The sequence below is a fragment of the Anabrus simplex genome, chromosome 1, assembly GCF_040414725.1.
Source record: "Anabrus simplex isolate iqAnaSimp1 chromosome 1, ASM4041472v1, whole genome shotgun sequence".
In the NCBI taxonomy this organism is placed as follows: Eukaryota; Metazoa; Arthropoda; class Insecta; order Orthoptera; family Tettigoniidae; genus Anabrus; species Anabrus simplex.
The window spans coordinates 348,708,372-348,731,173 of NC_090265.1; the positions used below are offsets into that span (position 1 = coordinate 348,708,372).

At 42.6% G+C, this 22,802-nt stretch overlaps 1 protein-coding gene across 1 annotated transcript in view; it reads left to right on the plus strand.

Moving 5' to 3' along the window:
- Positions 1–20,227: 20,227 nt before the first annotated feature.
- The window catches only part of LOC136866423 (uncharacterized), a 112,872-nt gene continuing 110,297 nt past the window's right edge, over positions 20,228–22,802 (plus strand). Inside the window, exon 1 of the mRNA XM_067143388.2 lies at positions 20,228–20,364. Within this exon, the coding sequence (XP_066999489.2) occupies positions 20,228–20,364 (137 nt within the window). The remainder of the gene's footprint in view (positions 20,365–22,802) is intronic.

Genomic DNA, 22,802 nt, shown 5'->3' on the forward strand with positions numbered 1-22,802 from the left:
GAATGAAGAAAAATGGTGTCAGATTTCCCTATGGGAAAAATCAAATGATTTTAAATATGTCTTATATGTCCCTCAGTATGCCTCCGTGGCTCAGACAGCAGCGCGTCGGCCTCTCATCACTGGATACCGTGGTTCAAATCCCGGTCTCTCCATGTGAGATTTGTGCTCGACAAAGCGGAGGCGGGACAGGTTTTTCTCCGGGTACTCCAGTTCTCCCTGTCATCTTTCATTCCAGCAACACTCTCCATTCTCATTTCATAGCATCTATCAGTCATTAATAAATCACTTTGGGAGTGACAATCCCATCGTACTAATGGCCTATATCTGCTTCATACATTCCATCCCTAACCCTGTCAATGACTGGAAAACAGGTTGTAGGTTTTCATTTTCATTTTCATGTCCCTCAGTCCTGGCCATTCGTAAACGGTTGCTAATTTCAGACGAACGCAGCCATAAGACATAGCCCGAATGGTTGCTAGGTAACACCGTCTATCACAGCCTGCACGGTTGTAAGGTTACAATCCCTCACACATTTTGTTACATGACACTATTTCATTACAGATTTTCGGATGAACCCCGACTCTAAGACATATCCAGTATGATCCGAGATTTTGTCTGCCCAGACTTGTCCAACCGCCTACAGCCGAAACTGACGCAGTCCCGCGAAACAATTAGCGAGAATCGCTGGCCTGTAGGAAATTCGTGTCGGGAAATTTGAGGGTGAAAGTGTGGTCAAATTCATAAGAGGTGTGAGTGCTCTATGTGTAATAGAATGGGAATAGGTGGAATCATAGAAACATGTATTGTTGTGCTTATTTCTATTCCCAACTCTACCATGTGTCCTTCAAATAGTATGTGCACTTTCTTTCAACTGTTATAATACACTCAAATTCAATTCTATTGTCAATACCCAAGGTTCATAATAATGATATGCAGCGTGTTTTCAATCAGAAAGTAAGCGAATATTCTTACTTAGACATTTCTCCTAAAATTCTCCAACACATTTCACCGTTCTCACAACCTAAATTGTATTCGTCGGTTTTTGAACAATAATATAAAGAATGTATTATTATATTTCGTGTAGATGCAAGAGAATAACGAGTCCAACAAGCCAGTATGCTCTGTGTTTGTAATGCGTATCTGTTTCTCACCTGCAGTAGTTGAGACTTCTGAAGTGGTTAGCAGGCTTAAGCTAGAAACGGGAAATAACAGTTTCACAATTGCTTGAGGTGGATATGGATTCTGAGGCGTGGATATTACATTCAAAATGGCTTCTGATAATGTTAGAATTCGAAACCTGGATCTTGAAAACATCTGCTTCTTTCCATTTGTGTTCCGTATTATTACCAAATATATGTCATTCGCCACCAGCGACAATCGCTCCCAGTTTAAAATTAGGTTGTTTACACCTGCGCGTAACTCACTGTCCGGCTCCCCCTCCTGAGACAATGACCGCTGGAATAACCACGGGAAACTCTACAGCACTATCGCTTTAACTCCAAAAATTGCACTTGCCTGCCAACCCCACTTCCTCTAATTTTCGCTCTGTGTGTCATAGTGTTCTGGTCATAATTATGTAGTGCATTCTAGCTGTGCTTGATATGGAAATTTGAACGGAAAGTCACGGGAAGCGCTAACCTAACCTAAGAATCAATTAGTTGTTCTGAACACATCTGATGGACTCGCGGAGTCAGTGTAACACTTTCCCCGTAAGTAATTGGCCTGCCGAACACGGCTGGATTTAAAAAGTAAAGAGAGGTGGTGGAGAAACCCCTCAGGAATACCCTTTAATGAGAACGGCCTCTTCTGGGGGCGATCGTCAAATAGTTTAAGCTGGGAGCGATTGACACTAGTGGAGATTGACAGGACAACATCATTAGCAGGGATATATCGATGTGCCTAACTTACCGTCCTGTACCGAATATTCCTCCTGGCCTTTTCCCAATTACCTGAGGTCGGCACTTTGAATTGATTTAGCAAAGTTTTGCGGCCGGCTGCCTTTTCTGACACCAACCCTATGCGATGTGGTATACTTCCTGTGAGTTACGTATTCCGCAAGAGGTGGCAACCTTCACAGTTCTCCGGGTGAGCTGAAAAGCATGTGTTCTATGGGCTTCCAATTTTCTTCCGCGGGATGAGTTTGTCCACGGAAATTGGCACAACTTTCGAAGGGGACATTAAACGCTGTGTGGTCAAGATCAGCTCTAGCTATTAAAGGGTACTTATTTACTGTACAAGTGCTCTTTTAAATGGTAAATTTGGATTTTGAATATCAGAATGAGAGATTTCTGACTCACCTGGATGGTGTAGTGTAGCATACAATTGGTTACATGGATTTAGATCAGTTTTTACGTGCGGGTGCCTTTCCTCACACGAACATTATATAGAACTATGTGTTCACTATGACGTGTTTATGTGGTGGTTTGTAGTGTGATGTATTGTGTTAAATGAAGAATATATTAAGATTAATACCAAATCCTCGAGCTAGAAGAATTAAGCAAACAAGTTTGAAATTTCTGATCCAGCCGAGTATCGAACCCGGGGCCCTCTGAACCGAAGCCCACTACATTGACCATTCAGTCAAAGAGTCCGACAAGGTAATCTCGTGTCCTGTTATCCCCACGGTGGTGTAACTCTTTTTAGTCACATGTCCACTGGAGGTGAGCTGTATGTACCTTTTTAGCCACGTACCAGCACTCTTAAATTTCCAACAGTACCGGTAATCGAACCCGGTCCTCCGAAGATGGCAGCAAACAACGCTAATGGTTACGCTACGAATACGGGCCATGATTGACTAAAATTATGACATAATTTGATTTGTTTTTATCATCGAAGAATATTTGGTTGGAGAAAATCTGTATTGTAGCTCCCTAGTTCGTTCATTAGAGATACTCAGTCCTTGTAAAAAGAAAATTACAGGGAATGATTTAATTGTACGTTTTTGAATAAATGCTTTTACCTGAGAAAATATGTAACATTTCCAAGTCCTTATTGCTTGAATTCGCCCGAATGAAATAATTACCAATGTTTCTTCCTCTTCAAAATATCTATTTCTTGAGTTCCTCCTTTCTTTCGCAACTCTTCGCATGTCCATTTGTCCGGCTCCATGACTGAATGGTCAGCGTCTTAACCTTCGGCACACGGGATCCCTGGCTCGATTCCCGACTGGGTCTAGGTATTTCTAATCTTGGCTCGGGTAATTTTGCTGTCTCCAATATTCCTGCAACTCATACACCACACACAATATTATACTCCACCACACTAAGATGCAATTTTTCCATATACGATAGATGCCATCCACCCTCGCAATATCTATATGAAATTTTTTTTTTTTGCTAGGGGCTTTACGTCGCACCGACACAGATAGGTCTTATGGCGACGATGGGACAGGAAAGGCCTAGGAGCTGGAAGGAAGCGGCCGTGGCCTTAATTAAGGTACAGCCCCAGCATTTGCCTGGTGTGAAAATGGGAAACCACGGAAAACCATCTTCAGGGCTGCCGATAGTGGGATTCGAACCTACTATCTCCCGGATGCAAGCTCACAGCCGCGCGCCTCTACGCGCACGGCCAACTCGCCCGGTAAATTATTATTATTATTATTATTATTATTATTATTATTATTATTATTATTATTATTATTATTATTATTATTACATGTTCATTCTACCGTGTGTGCTAATTTCTAATCCAATTTTGACAATGTGAGGCTCTAAATAGGTAGAGTAGGTGTATTTAGAGGCCAGGTTCTATAAAGACTTGAAAACAGGAGACGAAAAGGATCTGTAACAATTAATTTAGCAATTCAGTGTTGAGGTCTTCGGTTCAGAGGGCCCGGGTTCGATTCCTGGCCGGGTCGGGGATTTTAATCGCGTCTGAGTAATTCTTCTGGCCCGGGGACTGGGTGTTTGTGTTTGTCCAAACACTTTCCTCTTCATATTCAGACAACACACTACACCACCAACCACCACAGAAACACGCAATAGTGATTACATCCCTCCATATAGAGTTGGGGTCAGGAAGGGCATCCGGCCGTAAAACATGTGCGGCACAGTTCGCACCCGCGGCTCCACAGGTGTGGTAAAAGCGGTGGAAGAATAAGAAGAAGAATTACAAAGAGGAAAGAAGAAACTGCACACCAGGAAATCATTCAGAGAGGTTAAAATATGTCTGAATCACTGCTCCATAACTAAAACCTTTTTCTATGTTAAATAAATGTCAAGAAATGGAATGATAATTATTTAGTAAATTATGAGTCTGTGGGGTGGACACTTGAAAAGCAAGAGAGTGACTGAAATAAGGCCATTTCTATCCTGTTTAGAATAGACTTGGAATTGTAAGTGACTGTGTGCGAGCGCGTGCTTTTTTCTAGTGGTTTAACGTCGCACTCACACTGGCGACGCTATCATGGGAAAGGGCTAGGATTGGGAAAGAAGCGGCCGTGGCCTTAATTAAGGTACAGCCCCAGCATTTACCTGGTGTGATACGTGCCGTTAATATCTTGATCATTACCATGGAACCTACGTGTCTGGGACATGACTTTACATTTCAAAAATCCTACATTCACTGACAAGGATTCGAACCGCTGTCGCTTCCGTGGGAAGCCAGCGAAGATGTCACTCGATTATCATGCCCCGTGCAGGAGTCCTGCTCTGGCGCAGGTAAAGATGAAATTTCTCATCCTTTATGTCCATAACTAACATGGCTCATTTCTCGACTGGCTTACATTTGAAGAACGGCTATACAGTGGAGTTGGCATTGAACTATGGCACCATCAGTCAGCACTTCCCTTATCAAAATACAATTTTAAGATTGTCTATGTATTGTAATTCCGAATGTTTCATATCATGTGCAGACATGAAGCTATACTCCACTCGTGTAATGGCTGGCAGGCAGAAGAGAAAACCACTCGTGCTCTTTGAGGAAATGTTGCCAACAGCTGCTCAATATTCAACCATTCTAACAAAGGAAGACTGGATCAAAAAGATTAGCGTTGTGTAGCTCGTGCCAACTTTAAGTGTAGGCCTGCCTCCATGTCGACAGCATATACAAACTGTCAGGTTAACTTTTAATAGGTTTATTGTTTGATTCTCTGTTAAATTTGAAACAATATAACTTGACCCAAAAAGTGGCTTACAGAAAGGCAGAAGCATTACGTCAGCAGTATGTACAGGTAGTTGAGTATAACGATAATATCCAGGTAGAGGGGGTGACTAATACTGGCGAATTACTGAAATTTACCTATGATAAAGACATTTACAAAAAGATACAACAGTTGAAAGCTAGAAAGGCAGCTGGGCTTGATAAGATTTTAGGGATGAAATTGAAGGCTATGGGTTGCGATATAATGTCATATATGAAATACTTCTTTGATTAGTGTTTGCATGAAGTAGCACTAGCAAATGAATAGAAAGTTGCAATAGCAGCCCCAGGGTACAAGGGAAAGAGTGACAAAAGCAGATAATTACAGGCCAGCCAGCTTGACGTTCGTAACCTCTGGGAAAGCATTCTTTGTGATTATATTATACACGTTAGCGAAATTACTAACTGGTTTGATAGAAGGCAGTTAGGGTTTAGGAAAGGTTATTCCAGTGAAGCTCAACTTGTGGGATTCCAGCAAGATATAGCAGATATTTTAGTTTCAGGAGGTTAAATGAACTGTATCGCTATTGACCTATCCAAGGCTTTTGATAGGGTGGATCATGGAAGATAATAATAATTTCGTGTGGCTATTTCTAGCCGAGTGCAGCCCTTGTAAGGCTGACCCTCCGACGAGGGTGGGTGGCATCTGCCATGCGTAGGTAACTGCGTGTTATTGTGGTGGAGAATAGTGTTACGTGTGGTGTGTGAGTTGCAGGGATGTTGGGGACAGCACAAACACCCAGCCCCCAGGGCACTGGAATTAACCAATGACGGTTAAAATCCCCGACCCAGCCGGGAATCGAACCCGAGACCCTCTGAACCGAAGGCCAGTACGCTGACCATTCAGCCAACGAGTCGGACTATCATGGGAGATTACTAACCAAGATGAGCGTTATTGGACTAGACAAAAGAGTGGTTGAAGGGATGGCTAAATTTCTATAAGATAGAATTCAGAATTGAAGTAGGTGAAGTGTTAATCTGATCCTGTAATGATTAAGAGGAGTGTCCTTCAGGGCAGTATTATTGGACCTTTATGTTTTCTTATAATGATATGCGTGAAAATCTGGAATCACAGATAAGGATATTTGCAGATTTTGTTATACTGTTTAGAGTGGTAAATGAGTTCCAGGATTGTGAGTAACTGCAGGGAGACTCAAACAATGTTGTGAAATGGAGAGCACAAAATGGTATGATGATAAATGGGATGAAAAGTCCAGTTTTAAGTCTCACCAAAATGAAGAAAGTCCTCTCAGTTTTAATTACTATGTTGATGGGGTGATAGTACTTCATGGGGAACAAAGTAAGTACCTGGGTGTTAATATAAGGAATGATCTTCATTGCGGTTATCATATTAACGAGGTTGTTAAGAAAAGTTACAGATCTCTTCACTTCGTAATGAAATTATTTAGCGGTTGTAGTAAAAATGTAAAGGAGAGGGCGTATAAGTCTCTGGTTTGACCCCAATTACGTAGGTGGATCAAAAGGTTAGTTGTACTAACGCACCGCAGCAGCGCGCTGTGTGTCGCAAACGTGGGCACAGCGGAGAAAGGGATAGACACTGCCCACACGTCTGTTAGGCAGGTCGCTGTGGTGTCTCGTCTAGTATTGTGTGAATAGCGGCCAAATGCAATGGCGCGTCAACTGGACGTTCACTCCAAATATGAGGTGCGTGCGACAATCCGATTCCTATGGGCCAAAAGGAAGAATTGCACGGACATTCATCGTGAAATTAGTCCTGTGTATGGGGAGCGGGCCATTTCTCGGCTAGGTATCGTAAAGTGGTGTCAGCAATTCGAAGCCGGACGCACGAATATCACGGACAACCATCGCGAAGGCAGGCCCGCAACGTCCAGGACCCGTGCAAAGGTCAACAGTGTGAATGCGATCATGAGACAGAACCGGCGCATTAAACTGAGAGAAATCACGACGCAGCTGAACATGTCGTATGGCAGTGTGTTCGCCATTGTTCACGAGGACCTTGGATATCGTAAGCTGTGTCAAAGATGGGTCCCACGTCTTCTCACCGATGAGCACAAGGGACAACGTTTCCAATCCTCCCTGGAATTTTTGCAACGCTATGCCGCAAACGGCAACGGGTTTCTGCGGCGAATCGTCACAGGTGACGAAACGTGGGCCCACCACTTTACCCCCGAAACGAAGAGAACATCAATGGTTTGGGTGCACCCGTTGTCACCACAACGAAAGAAGGCCAAGGTTCAACCTTCAGCCGGTAAGGTTATGGCGACAATGTTCTTTGAGATGGAGGGTTTGCTGCACGTGGAATTCATGCCGAAAGGAACGACGATTAACGCGGCGTCGTATTGTCAAACGTTGCACCGGTTGCGTAAAGCGATTAAAGAGAAGCGCCGGGGGAAATTGAGCGCCGGTGTGATTTTGTTGCACTATAACGCAACACCTCACAAGGCCCGCCAAACGAGAGAACTGCTGCAGCGTTTCAAGTGGGAGGTCTGGCAACATCCACCCTACAGTCCCGACCTAGCGCCATGTGACTTTCATCTGTTCGGTAAGCTCAAAACGGAGCTCGGTGGTCGACGTTTCCAGACCGATGAGGTGGTGAAGGCCGCTGTCTCCGAGTGGTTGCAGAACGCTGGAGGAAATTTATGTGCATCCGGCATCGACAAATTGGTTGTGCGTTCGCAAAAATATTTGGAGTCTCTTGGAAATTATGTGGAAAAGTGGCGTTACAGTGTATGTCGTTATAGTCGTGTTGCTGTTGTATAGGTGGTGTAATAAATGGCCATAACTGGGAAGTGCAACTTATTTATTAATCTGCCCTCGTAGAATATGGTTTCAGTGTATGGGGCTTGCACCTGGACTATTTGATGCGAGACCTGGAAAAAATTCCAAAGGAAATCTGCGCGATGTATTCTGGGTGTTTTCCGACAAAGGAGATGTTGCAAACTTTGGGCAGGGAAGACTTGGGAGTAAGGAGATGAGATGCTCTTTCAAGCTGTCAGTGGAATGACATTAGCAGTCGTATAAGCTTGAGCGAAGCTTTTAAAAGTAGGAAAGATCATAATATGAAGATAAGGTTGGAATTCAAGAGGACAAATTGAGGCAAATAATTTATAATTAATTAATTTATAGGATGAGAAGTAAGGGATTCGAATAAATTATCAATAGAAATGTTCGTTAAATTTCCAAATTATTTGTAAAACGTTTAAGAAAAAGCTAGATAAACTATTAGTAGGGAAACTGCACCTGGGCGATAGCCCTAAATGCAGACCATTGATTGATTGATTGATTGATTGATTGATTGATTGATTGATTGATTGATTGATTGATTGATTGATTGATTGATTGATTGATTGATTGATTGATTGATTGATTGATTGATTGATTGATTGATTGATTGATTGATTGATTGATTGATTGATTGATTGATTGATTGATTGATTGATTGATTGATTGATTGATTGATTGATTGATTGATTGATTGATTGATTGATTGATTGATTGATTGATTGATTGATTGATTGATTGATTGATTGATTGATTGATTGATTGATTGATTGATTGATTGATTGATTGATTGATTGATTGATTGATTGATTGATTGATTGATTGATTGATTGATTGATTGATTGATTGATTGATTGATTGATTGATTGATTGATTGATTGATTGATTGATTGATTGATTGATTGATTGATTGATTGATTGATTGATTACTTATATGCAATAGACACTAGTTCCCCGCATTCAAAGTACCAGCTGTGACCGGAAATGATTAATAATTTCGTGTGGCTATTTCTAGCCGAGTGCAGCCCTTGTAAGGCAGACCCTCCGATGAGAGTGGGCGGCATCTGCCATTTGTAGGTAACTGCGTGTTATTGTAGTGCAGGATAGTGTTATGTGTGGTGTGTGAGTTGCAGGGATGTTGGGGACAGCACAAACACGCAGCCCACGAGCCATTGGAATTAACCAGTGAAGGTTAAAATCCCTGACCCGGCCTGGAATCGCACCCGACACCCTCTGAACCGAAGGCCAATACGCTGACCATTCAGCCAGCGAGTCGGACACCGGAAATGATGATAGCCTAATAATGACTAGAAATACGATGATGATGATGATGATGATGATGATGATGATAAGCAGAAGAAGAATAAACAGTACAAATACTACTCCAAACACACGTGCCTATGTGTGCTAAAAGGAATTAAACATGAATTCTTGTAAATGTTCAATGGGCATGTGTCTGACTTGCAGATATTAAACAATAAGCATGTAATTCTTGCCTAGACTGTTTAGTAATTTTAGTCAAAGGATAAAAATTATCCCCTACCTCCCCTTGACGAAATACTGTGTACGCCACTGGTTCTAATAAATGATCGCATATCTCGTATGAAAGAAGAGTTTAATGTTTTATAATTCTCGCTTTGCATTCTTCTTCTTCTTCTTTTTTACCACTTTTCGCACACATGTGGGGTCGCGGGCGCGAACTGTGTGCCACATACGGATTGGTCCCGTTTTACGGTCGGATGCCCTTCCTGACGCCAGTTCTATGTGGAGGGATGTAATCTCTATTGCGTGTTTCTGTTGTGGTTGGTAGAGTGATGAGAAGAGTGGAATATTGGGACAAACACTAACACCCAGTCCCCGAGCCAGAAGAATTCGTCAGACGCGATTAAAATCCTCGCCCCGGCCGAGAATTGAACCCGGAATCCTCTGAACTGAAGAGCTCAACGCCAACAATTCAGCCAAGAAGTCGGACAAAAAGTTCTCTCTTAACATTGCAAAAACAAATTAGTGGAAAATACTGTTTATTAAGAGACCCACCAAATTCTAGAACGTCACGTGGTCAGGATGACAATGTTCTTCAGCCATATTTCTTGGCCTTCATGACGGAACTCCTTGTTTCTCATATCAAATAGCTCCTAAGTTGGTCGCATGATGCCGAGTGAGCCCTGGTCCTGGCTTCAGTCAAGGATTAAAGTCATTGGATGAACCGGGAATCGAAACAGGCATCTCACCTTTATATTGCGGGATGGTAACGATGGTGGCGCATGTTCTAATAGGCTATAATTATCTCTTAAGACTAATCAGAGGAAAATACGGATCCGATCCTGCAAAAACAGAGAATATCGGCAAAAGAAAGTATAGGACGATGACGGGCGTGAAAATGAGACTCCCGTCAGGGTAGAAAGAGGACAATAGTTGACCAAGGAAGGTCGGATTATGATGATATGTTAGGTCATCAGCCAAGAGGTTGGCTGGAACCACAAATAGCGCCACCAGAGGTTAAGCAATTATAAGAAAACAGCAAAAACCGACGGCGGCGCCGAAATGGGGCGTATTAGGCAAGATTAGTAGTAAGGTAGTTTGCCATTGCCTTCCTCACTGGACCAGAAAGTACTATTGCAGCACAACCAACAGCATAAGTAGTACCTTTCATAACACTGACCCACTAGGTGTGCTCCGAATATGATTACTTAAAAACATTCATACCTCAGTAACTTCATATTGTCACAGCCATAAATAAGACTACCGAGCTCGATAGCTGCAGTCGCTTAAGTGCGGCCAGTATCCAGTATTCGGGAGATAGTAGGTTAGAACCCCACTGTCCGCAGCCCTGAAATTGGTTTTCCCTGGTTTCCCATTTTCACACCAGGCAAATGCTGGGGCTGTACCTTAATTAAGGCCACGGCAGCTTCCTTCCCACTCCTAGCCCTTTCCTGTCCCATCGTCGCCGTAAGACCTATCTGTGTCGGTGCGACGTAAAACAACTAGCATAAATAAGACTAGGACTTCGGAGGAAGTTACATTTTGCTCTGGCCCGTGACAAACATACTGCATCCATCAAGAAATGGTAAGAGCCAGATGATGATAATGATGATGGCCTATGGCTTCCGGAGAGCCTTGGTGCAGATTTTTCGAATTAACTCTCATGGGCGTCTGTAAGGCCTTCCTTAGGATGAATTATAATATTGAAGACGCCACACACACCCAGTCCCTAAACCAGCGGATGTTAAAATTTCCGATCAGAAGACGAATCCGTGAATCCTCGGACCAACATGCTAACCAGAGAGACAGAGAGCCGAGGATAGGAAAGATGGAAATCAGAAGTCTAGCACAAATAAGTAGAAGCACATACTCAGCTAGGGGTCTCGTGATCACCAAATCACGCTCCCAAGTTGAAAGGGCGTTACCCCATCCACTCATCTCTTACGACACGCAGGAGATGCCGTGGATGTAGTTTATGTTAATTCACTCAGGAACTTTCTGAACGACCTTAGACGTAGCTTTAAATAACGCCTAATCTCACTACTTACGAGGAGAGTAGGAAAGTGTGATGGTGGTGATTATTGTTTTTAGAGGAAGTACAGCTGGACAACCATCTTCTAATAACATTAATCAGAGGGAAAATGGAAGGAGTCCGACACTTCGAAAAATGAAGTTATCGGACAAGGAAAGACAGGGCCACTAAGGGTGTTAAAATGAAAGACTCCTTAGGCGTCCATACGTAATACCGTCGGGGTCAGAAAAGAACAAGAGTTGACCGAAAGAGGTCGAATAGGACAGATGAAAGTGAGAAGCCTGGCACAAGTAAATGGAAGCAATGCCTCTGATCCGATCGGCCGTATCTACGTATGTACAAACCACAGTTCAAACTCATTAATATTAAAAAGCTGTCTGTGGAGGGTTCTGTTGAACGAAGACCTAAATCTGATCCTTACCGGAGTTGAAGTAGGAATCACAAAAAAAACTCTTTTGCCATTTGTGATCTGGCTGGATTAGAGTTGGTTCCCAAATTTGATAATTGCTTCCCAACCATTTTCGAGAAGGCTCTGAAGTTGGTCTCCAAACAGGAGTTGGTTCCCCAGAAAACAACATGTTCCTTCTTATTTTTAACAGACAGAGGATTTCTACTGCTACCACAGTGAAAAGGTTCACAGCAATTGGTAAGTCGTTCTGACGAACTTGAAAATTCAACCCTAATTTCAGGTGGATATTGACTGTATGTGGCAATATAAATGTGAGGGAGATAATAAAAATGAGTCATCTAACCTTCCATCCATGGGTTGATAGCGATTAGGTGCTCGACAAAAATATTATTCAATTTATTCTGGTAGCAGGAAAGAGAGTCCAAATAAGGATTTTCATGGGTAACTGACTTCTGACTCCTTATTTTTGACAGTTCAGAAGTTAACCCAAGAGATTTTTTTCCCACTACGACTATCGAAGTTGGAATATGCAGCATTTAATTTCAACCTCAGGGAACACATCAAAATATTACAGGAACAAAATTGAGTAATGTTAAATTCAAGACCCGACATGAAGGGAAACCAACTTAATGGCCTGATGTTCGGCTTCGGAACCTACTCTAGAAGTCAGAGTGATCCCGACCCAGATTCTCAAACCCCGTCTTATCTAAGCTCATGGCTGAAATGGAGCCGTACCAAACGGGTACGAAATCCTCGACCACGGAGCCGACATAAAGTGTTACACATCATAGATCGAAATGCTATTTAACGCTGATTGACTCATCAGCCACAGTATCGTACGGCTCAGTGGCTCAAGGGTCAGTGTGTTAGGTTCCTGGCTTGGATGGCGATTTTAACGGCGTCTGCCTAATTCTTCTGACTCGGGAACTGGTTGTGTTTGCCCCAATATACACACCACACACTACACTACCAAACACGACAGGAACATGCGAGAGTAAATACACCTCACAATCTAGGCTCGGCGTCAGGAAGGGCATCCGGTCGCAAAATAAGAGTATGACCATGTGTGCGACACAGTTCACATCCATGACTTAACTAGGACTAGAAGAAGAAGAAGATCCAATTACTATGACTACAGCCCTTAGAGTAGTTATGAAAATTGTAACAGTATTAAGATGATTATAGAACGCTCATTAAAATAAAACATCACCGGGCGAGTTGGCCGTGCGCGTAGAGGCGCGCGGCTGTGAGCTTGCATCCGGGAGATAGTAGGTTCGAATCCCACTATCGGCAGCCCTGAAGATGGTTTTCCGTGGTTTCCCATTTTCACACCAGGCAAATGCTGGGGCTGTACCTTAATTAAGGCCACGGCCGCTTCCTTCCAACTCCTAGGCCTTTCCCATCCCATCGTCGCCATAAGACCTATCTGTGTCGGTACGACGTAAAGCCCCTAGCAAAAAAAAACATCAATGAATTATATTTTATTCTAATCATGAATAAGCGAGATTCTTCTAAACAATTTTCATAAAAGACTCCTTTCTTAGAAAAATATATGCAAGCTTGTATTTTTACGTGGCCATTGATATCGTGCTCATAGCTCAGGTTTTCCAGTTGTAGATGGAATCCAAACCACGAAGATACCTTTCATTGTAAAAGGAACCCTGTGGGAGGGAGACACAGACGAAGAATACACCCATGGTATCCCCTGCCTGTCGTAGAGGCGAGTAAGAGGGTCTGTTCGGTCTCATGTTCGAGTTGTTTGCTCGTGTTGCTCTTCCCACAGTTCACAAAATGTACTTCATTATCATTAAGTGCAAAGGGAAGGCTAACATACGCACATTACATAACTAATTTATTCACTAAACAAATTGCACTGTACAAAATATATACACATAGGACGATGTAGTCCATGTTGTATCACATCAATCTCAACACATCTAAGTCTCGTAACTCACTGACGCCGGTGAGACATGTCACCCAATCTCCCCTTCCACGGGGGATGTAGCCGTCTGATTAGTGCTGCCCTCTGACGGACAAACATACACGTGGCGTTCAACAGAGTCATGTGGCCATCGGTCCCCTGCTTATTTTTTCCCCTGAGGGTTAGTCGTAGACCGAATCAAAATTTGATGCGTGTGCTGCTTGGAGAGGGGCCTCGTGTGCGTGATTACGCTCGAAAGTCCAGACAGTGTATCCCAGTCCAGTTGGGTGCAAGTGCATGCACTCAGCAGTAAGTTAGTATCCTACGTAGGTCCCCCCACTGCCGAATGCCAGAAGGACATATTATTATTAATTATTTGTTGCACTGCTTATCTATACTTATTACTCTGTATACACTATTAGGCCTATTAGGCATCGTCCAACATCGGACCCTGGGCAATATCTGCTACGACCAGGTGGTTATTGCCTTGGCAGCTTGCTTCGGCTACAGAGGCCCCTGATCGGAGTGGGTGGATTGCATTCTGGGAGGGTATTTCAGGGCATGGTTGGAAACAAACGTATACAGTCTATTCAGGGTGATCCACCACCCAAGTCTTTAACTTTCGATTACCTCAGGAGGTCATCCCCGTGGGATCAAGTGCAGCGTGAAAGTATGGGATCCAGCATCCCTAGGTTCCTAGTTGCTACCAGAACCTATTGGCATGATTTCAAACTGGTTCAATACATTCTTTTTAGTAGATACATTGAAAGTATCTACAGTGAAATGGAAGATCTTCAGCAAATGCGCAGCGGTAGTTTGTTGTTGAAGAGGCGCACTGCCGTGCAAGCTGACCTGTTGCTCAAGTGCGACCACTTTGGCGAAATCCCCGTCAAAATGGAAGAGCACAAAACCATTAATCTGGTTCGTGGAGTTATCTTCCACCGTGATCTCACCTTGAACACAGGCGGTGAGTTGATGGAAGACCTGAAACACCGTGGCGTGACACACGTCCGGTACATTATGCGCAAAGTCAACGGTGAAGTCGTTGCCACGGGTGCATTCATTGTCTTCTTCAAATTGTCAAGGCCGTGCGGTGCTATCAATGCCACAGATTCGGACACATGGTATCTCGTTGTGCGAATCCGTCTGTGTGTGGTATGTGTGGAAGGGGAGCTCGTGGACCGGAAGAGTTCATACCCCGAACAAGTGCACTAACTACCCTGGATGGTCTTTCCTACCAGAAAGCGCACCGTAAGTTCAATTCTATGAATGCACCTATCAAGACACTAGACTTCAGCATCATAGCACAGAGTCTACCAGGCTCGTCGTTTACTTAAGCAACACCTGTGAAGGTCGCTGCGGCCAAGGCGGCTGTTGCACCTGTGAGCAAAGACCCGAAGAGTAAAAGCTCGAAGGTGGGGACCACCCAGCCTTCGACAACAACGAAACCTGTGCCGGCTGGGAATCCTAAGAGGTCGGCGATAGCTGCACCCAAGCTGGCGGAGGCGGCATCGTCGAGCGGGGCTGGTAATTCACCTCCAAGCCCGTCTAAACAAGAAAAGAAGGCGGGAAAGACGCCTTTACCAGACGCCCCCCACGCCTCCTGCGAATGGGAAAACATGCTCTCCATTCGGAGGGTAGATGTCAGCACCAGCAGGTACGCTTGTTTTAATACCTAGGCGCTCCCCTCGTAGGAACAGATCCCGTCACCGAAAAGCGTCGAAGAAGCAAATCACCTCGTCCGCTGATGAGGAGATTGGTGTTGATCATTCATCTACATCCACGGATGTTGATGCTGGTGTTTAGTTTAAAAGCGTCCTGCTGCTTATAACCTAAAACTCCCAAAATGTCCGCACTATGGTACTGTTACACTGGAATTATTACGGTTATGACAGGCATCTCACTGAGCTGCGCTAGCTAATTACTCAGTTCGCGACGAGTATATTCTGTATTCAAGAAACTAATCTCAGCCCAGGTCATCATACGGCCCTGAGAAATTTTAGAGTATACACGACAGAACGGAATTTTGTTAATCGAGCCTCAGCTGGCGTTGATATTTTTATTCGTTCTGATACCTCCAGCGAATTCGTTCCATTAAGAACCCAGATGGAGACAGTAGTGGTACGTGTTTCGTTTCCTGTCATAACTACAGTTTGTACAGCCTCTTCATATCAATAATAAGAATTGCTTTACGTCCCACTAAGTAGTTTTACAGTTTACGGAGACGCCGTGTTGCTGGAATTTTTCCCGCAGGAGTTCTTTTACGTGCCAGTAAACCGACACGACGTATTTGAGCACCTTAAAATACCACCGGACTGAGCCAGGATCGAACCTGCCAAGTTTCCTCTTAATATCAATGATGTAATTGATCTTACAGATCAGTTCCCACACCTCTTCCTTCTACTGTCCGGCTCGTTAGCTGAATGGTCAGCGTACTGGCCTTCAGTTCAGAGGGTCTCGGGTTCGATTCCCGGCCGGGTCGGGGATTTTGACCTTCATTGGTTAATCCCAGTGGCTCGGGGGCTGGGTATTTGTGTTGTCCTCAACATCCCTGCAACTCACACACCACACACAACACTATCCTCCACCACAATAACACGCAGTTACCTACACATGGCAGATGCCGCCCACCCTCATCGGAGGGTCTGCCTCACAAGGGCTGCACCCGGCTAGAAATAGCCACACAAAATTAGTATTATTCCTTCTACTGGGTGATTTTAATGCCCATTATGCTCTATGGGGCTCTAAAATACCTTTCCCCAGAAGAAGGGAGTTGGGACAGTTAATAAGAGAGCTCGATGTTTGCATTTTGAATATAGAGGAAGCAACAAATTTCATTTTTCCCGCAGACAATATTGTATTAGCTGAAGAAATAAAAACTTGGCCGCTTACTGAAATTTTCAATACATGATTCTACGGATTTAAACTTACTCGTTCAAGATTTTATTTTTCATAATTATTTAAAGTGGTTTATATGGAAAATAGTTATACCACTGGAATCAGCAGTCTTTTCTGAAGCTTGTAGTATAATTTATCTCGAAACATTGTATGAAGTAACATTAGAAGCTTGAGAGAGAACAACTTGCCTCGCGCTCCGAAATGATGTGTTCAGTTAGACATTTCTTCGCCAGTTGCTACATAACCTTGGCAACAGCGTAATTTCTCTGACCCGCCTAATTTCGTGGCCGCGACAACAGCAAGTCACTTCGAGGTGTGTATGGTTCTGGGAATTACCATCTTGATTTCTTGGCTTTGAAGCGGGAAGCATAACGCGATCATCTGAGTTTTGCCACTCAACCTTCCCTATGAAGTTTCACGATCGCAACTGCGACCTCACTGCATTAGCTTTGCTGCACATTGATTCAATCTGTCACATCCTAAATAGTTGTAATGATCTACAGTTTTGTATTCCCAACCTCACATTCAATCCTCTTAGGCTTCCTACCTACTGAAATCACTTTAGTCCTAAAAAAATTAATTTTCATATCATACTCATTGCATCTATTTTCAAGTTTCAAAACATTAAATTGCAGGCTTTCAGCACAATCTTCCATTAAAACCAAGTCGTCGGCATAGACCAAACTGCTTACTACATTTCTCCCTAACTGAATCCCTCTCTGCTACCTCTCAACATGTGATGTATGTAAACGATGAACAACAAAGATGAAAGATTACAGCCTTGTCTAAGACCTGCAAATACCTTGAACTTAGAACTCATTCTACCATCAATTCTCACCGCAGCCCAATTGTCAACATAAGTACATTTAAATGCCTTTAATCTTCTTCTTCTTCTTCTTCTTTAATAATCTACCCTTAATTCCATAATCCCTTAGTACGACTGATATCTTTTCTTCAGTAATCTGTAATATGCCTCGTCTTGATCTACAAAACAGAAACATAATTGTCTATTCCTCTTGTAGCATTAAATTATCTGGCGTATACTGAAAATCCAATCGTTACAGCCCCTCTGCAGTCTGAAACCACACTGGATTTCATGAAACTTACTTTCAACCACTGATCGCACCCTTCCTTCCAAAGTGCCGGTGAACACCATGCCTGGTATACTAATCACTGAAATACCTCGATAGTTGTTGCAATCCTTCCTGTTCTCCTGCTTATAGATAAGTGCAATTACTGCTTTCGTCCAGTCAGAAGGCACCATGAGCTCGGCTGTTCGTGTCATCGGCAGAAAGGTTTCCTTTCTACGTTGAGACGTTCAAAATATTCTTTCTGCCTGTCCAGTAATTCCTTGGGATTTACTGTGAGTTCGCCAGATTTACCCCCCCCCCCCCCTCTTTCTAAGATTCATTATTACTGTTCAGAAAGGTTTCCCTGCCGCTTGACCTAGCCCTTTCAGGTTATTACCGAAACCTTCCCATGACACCTTCTCAGATTCAACAGTTTTTGTTTCGCTCTGTTTCTTTCGTTTACGTATAATTCCCTGTCTGCATCAGTCTTGTTTTCAGCAATTTGTGATACGCCTTTATTTTATATTTACAAGCTGCCCTCGCTTCATAATTCCACAAATTCCCCATCTTTATATACATTTGTTCCTGTTATTTCTACTAGAGCATGCCTGTATGCCATCTATTCTAGTTCTATAACCTGAACCTGGCTACGCTCTATCGTTTGGAACTTTTCACTAATCATATCCATGTACTGTTTTTCTCGTCCTGGAGATTTTCTACCCTTATTCATCTGCAGACAGATTTCACTTTCTCGGTTCTAGGTCTAGAAAGAGACTTAGTTCAATATAGATCAGACAGTGGTTTTTATCATCGAAAAATCCCCGGAATACTCGCACATTCATTAAAAAATCCTGAATTCAAAATCGTTCATAATTAGGGCTGGGATTTCTACGTACTATCAAGTGGCAAAATATGTATATAAATATGTAATAAAAGCACAAAAATATTTAGAATGGGTAAAATATATAATATTACATATTTAATATAAACTTACCATTTTCTAATGTCCTCTGGAGTCATATCAATATATCAGACACATGAGCCGGCCCCGTGGTGTAGGGGTAGCGTGCCTGCCGCTTACCAGGAGGCCCCGGGTTCGATTCCCGGCCAGGTCAGGGATTTTTACCTGGACCTGAGGGCTGGTTCGAGCATAGAGTTAGTAAATAATACACTAGAGGTGGCACTGGCACTGCGGTCACGTGCGAAGTTGAACGAGCGCGCTGTTTGGCTAAAGCTGGATTGTTTGGCACCGTCACTACTGGAGCTTCCCGATGAATTGAAGTATTATACTGTATTTCTCTTAACGAACATGCCAGTCTCCTGAGCAGCTTATGGCTGCACAGGGAGGTTCATAAAGGGCAATGACGTATCCTTTCACAAGTATGTTTATTTGAAATTCATTTTCGTGCGAATAAAACAATAATTTGTGTGACACTTATCATCATGTGGATTGGCCTACTGGCGCTGACTTCGCGGTTTCTTTCCCTGTTGTCGTGAATGAGATTCTTTGGACTTTACCATGAAGACTGAAATTAATGTTTCAGGAAATATAAGTGAAGATATTTTTTTTCGCTGAATGGCAATGTCTTTGGAAGAGAATATCCAGTGAAAGAGTATACGAATGTAGGCCTATGTATACATCCTGTTGGCAGATCATACATTCATGATCCCAATGTTAGAAGTAGGTTTACCGGGCGAGTTTGGGGCACGCAGCTGTGGTCTTGCATCCGGGAGATAGTGAGTTCGAGCCCCACTGTCAGCAGCCCTGAAGATGGTTTTCCGTGGTGTCTCATTTCCACAACAGGCAAATTCAAAAAACAAGAAAGAAAGAAAAAAGATAAGTAGGTTAACAAAGACAATTTTGTTTCTTAATCAATAGGTTGATACACTGTTACTCTTCATTATAATCAGAAAGTAATATTGATTTCTCAATTGGCTCCTCATGGCCATAATTACTCAGTGTTTAGAGGTTATCCTGATGTATTTCTTTCCCTTTCTTGTAATGCCACTGTTGTACATGATACCGAGCGAGTGGTTGCGGGTTTTGGGCTGCGTAGCTGTGAGCTTGCATTTGGGAGATACTGGGTTCGAACTCCGCTGTCGGTAGCCGTAAAGATGGTTTTCCGTGGTTTCTCATTTTACACCAGACAAATGCTGGGTCTGTACCTTAATTAAGGCCACGGCCGCTTCTTTCCCACTCCTAGCCCTTTCTTATCCCATCGTCGCCAAGACCTATATATATGTCGGTGCGACGTACAGCAAATTGTAAATAAACAAAATATTATTAACACAGTACATTATGCAACTCGCCTATAATGGCTTCGCTCGTTTTATAAACACACTCGTGTCTTAATTATCATTATAGGCGAGTTGCATACGACTGTTTATGCTCGACGATAATTATAACTCTATTTTTTAATATTCATACATTTCTGTCGTGATGTTGCCGACAGTTGAACAGAGCGCATGCGCTGGGTTATTGATTTTCCGTGAGTGGATCAGAGACCTTCACAATGTCATACGTATTCAAGGCTTTGATAGAAGGTTATCATAACCTAGTTTTATTTCAAATACAAATTGCTTATTGTACAGTTGGTGAAGTGAATTTGCGGGAATGTGCCGTGTGGTTGTGGAATATTGGAAGTAGAAGGTGCATTTATGTTAATATGTGTGTCCGACATGTTTGATTTTGCTAACCTTACCTAATTGGTCAAACAGTTGTATAATAATGAAATTCTGAACTCTGATTGGTGGAGAACCTGTATGAGCCTCATTAAGATTCAGTTTTCTGGCATATAATACTTATATTTCGGCATCGCCGAGCATAAAGAATTTTTCAGTTCTCTTCAATTATTTAATTTACTACTCTCACTTTCCATTAAAGGAAGTCATCTTACAACTTAAAATCTTAGAGCAAATCAAACATTTCACGAAAAGCTAAATAAAAATCTCTATAACAGACCGAAACCACAACCGAGTGTCATATTTCCACTTGTAATCACGTTTAGAAAATAGCGATGACAATTATGATGATGATGATGATGATATTAATGATAATAATAATAACGTCCCACTACTTACTTTTACGGTTTTCGGAGACGCCGAGGTGCCGAAATTTTGTCCCACGGGAGTACTTTTGCGTGCCGGCATATTTCCGACACGAGGCTGATATATTTGAGCACCAAATATCACCGGACTGAGCTAGGATCGAACCTGCCAAATTGAGCTCCGATGGCATATAATACTTATATTTCGGCATCGTCGACGACTACATTATGTCTACTTTGCTCGAAAATCTCGCCAGCGCTTTTAGGACTAAAAACTTGCTCGTTTGCTTCGTACGAGAGAGAATGTTTTCGGTCGTTGAGCAGAATGATGTCGAAGTCCTGTCCATTTATTGCATTTACACAAAAGATAGCGAAATATACGTATCCCCATTCTAAAAGTATGTTCTTAGAAGACTTAACATGAGCTGTAAATTGATTTTGTTTACTTAACTGCAATTGCGCACCGTCCTCTCTTATCAAGTATTTTCCCTGTTTCTCTTCTCTTTGGGCTTATTTCTACAAAGAGAAACGTCGGAAGTATACTGTAGTCTCTGAGAATGTTTACATGTAAGAACTTTAAACTATATCAATATCCACATAGTTTTAGAAATCCCCTATTTACATTGATGAGTACAGCGGGGTGAGCATTTTGCCAAACAGCTGCGATTTCAACATGCTCCGCTCGCTGCAGTGGTTCTCTCGCAGACGGTGGCACCTCTGCTACCTCTAGGCCCGGTTTCATCAACACATGTTAAATATATACTAACAAGTAGTTAGTTAATACGGAGTTAGAAATTTAACATCTTGTTAGGTTTCTTGCGTTTCATCAAACTTTTCTTGTGAAATGTTAACTAATCGACTGTTAACTCTCCCAATATTGCGAACTGGTGCGAATCAAGGAGGCAGTGGTACGAACATGCTGTTTTACAGCGCGCTCCGATGCGCTTTTGTTTGAGCACAGCTGTAAAATATGGCGCGTGAAGTGAAACGGAATCGTAGTTCTAATTTTTCCTCCTTCGAAAAAGAGTTGTTAATTGAATTAGTTAGTAAATATATATATATATAAGTTATTGAGTGCAAGCGCACAGATGGCTTGACGATATAAGAAAAGAAAAGGCGCGGGAAAAGTCCGCGAGGGTTTCAATGGGGTAAACAGATACTTTTTTTAGCGGGTATCCGCTGTCACCTAACAAAATCACTTCGTTAATTGTCCCACTTCAAACTGTGCTCCGATATGGGAGTCATTAAATATTGTATTGTAGTGTGCAGAACCAGACCACCTAGCAAGTATATCCCTGATTTGGAGGTTATGCTCACTAATCACCTGAACATTAACAGAGAATCCCTTTCGATTACGATATATTTCGGCCCAATTGCCTCCAGGTGATTGGATTCTTACATGTGTGCAATCTATTGCACGTAGAACAAACACCAGGAAAACGGCTTATTTCATAGAAGTCGCGGATAATTTGCTGACGCTCTTCTACTGAAGGGAATATTATATACCTCCTTCTCATGGATGCTATTGCTGCAGACACTCTACCACCAACTCTATTAACAGCGGCTTTAGAAATTCCAGCATTGTCTCCGGCCATTATGTGAAAATAACCAGTAGCAAAAACTCGTAATATTATCAGTACCTGCAACATTGGAGAAAGAGGTAAGTTTCTCTTCGTAGGATATTCTAACCTCACTTGAATTTCGTCAACAACCTTAGCAATGACTGTTTTCGATAACCTGTACCTATGAAGAAATTTCGGATCCGTCAAATTTTCAGTCATTACGGTACGTCGCTGAACTCTTCTTCGATCAGGATTGTTTTGTAAAGATCTAAATAGAGCAATTCCGCCTCGAAAGCGAGATTCACAACAGCCATTTTGGAACAGGTTGCTAAATGCTAATGTTAGCCATTTAACATTGGAAATGGCTGATGTTAACTTTAATACGCAGTTTAACATTTGTTAATGTTAACATTTGTTGATGAAACGCAAATTTTCTTAAATCGTATGTTAAAATGATTTAACACCTTGTTAAGTACTAA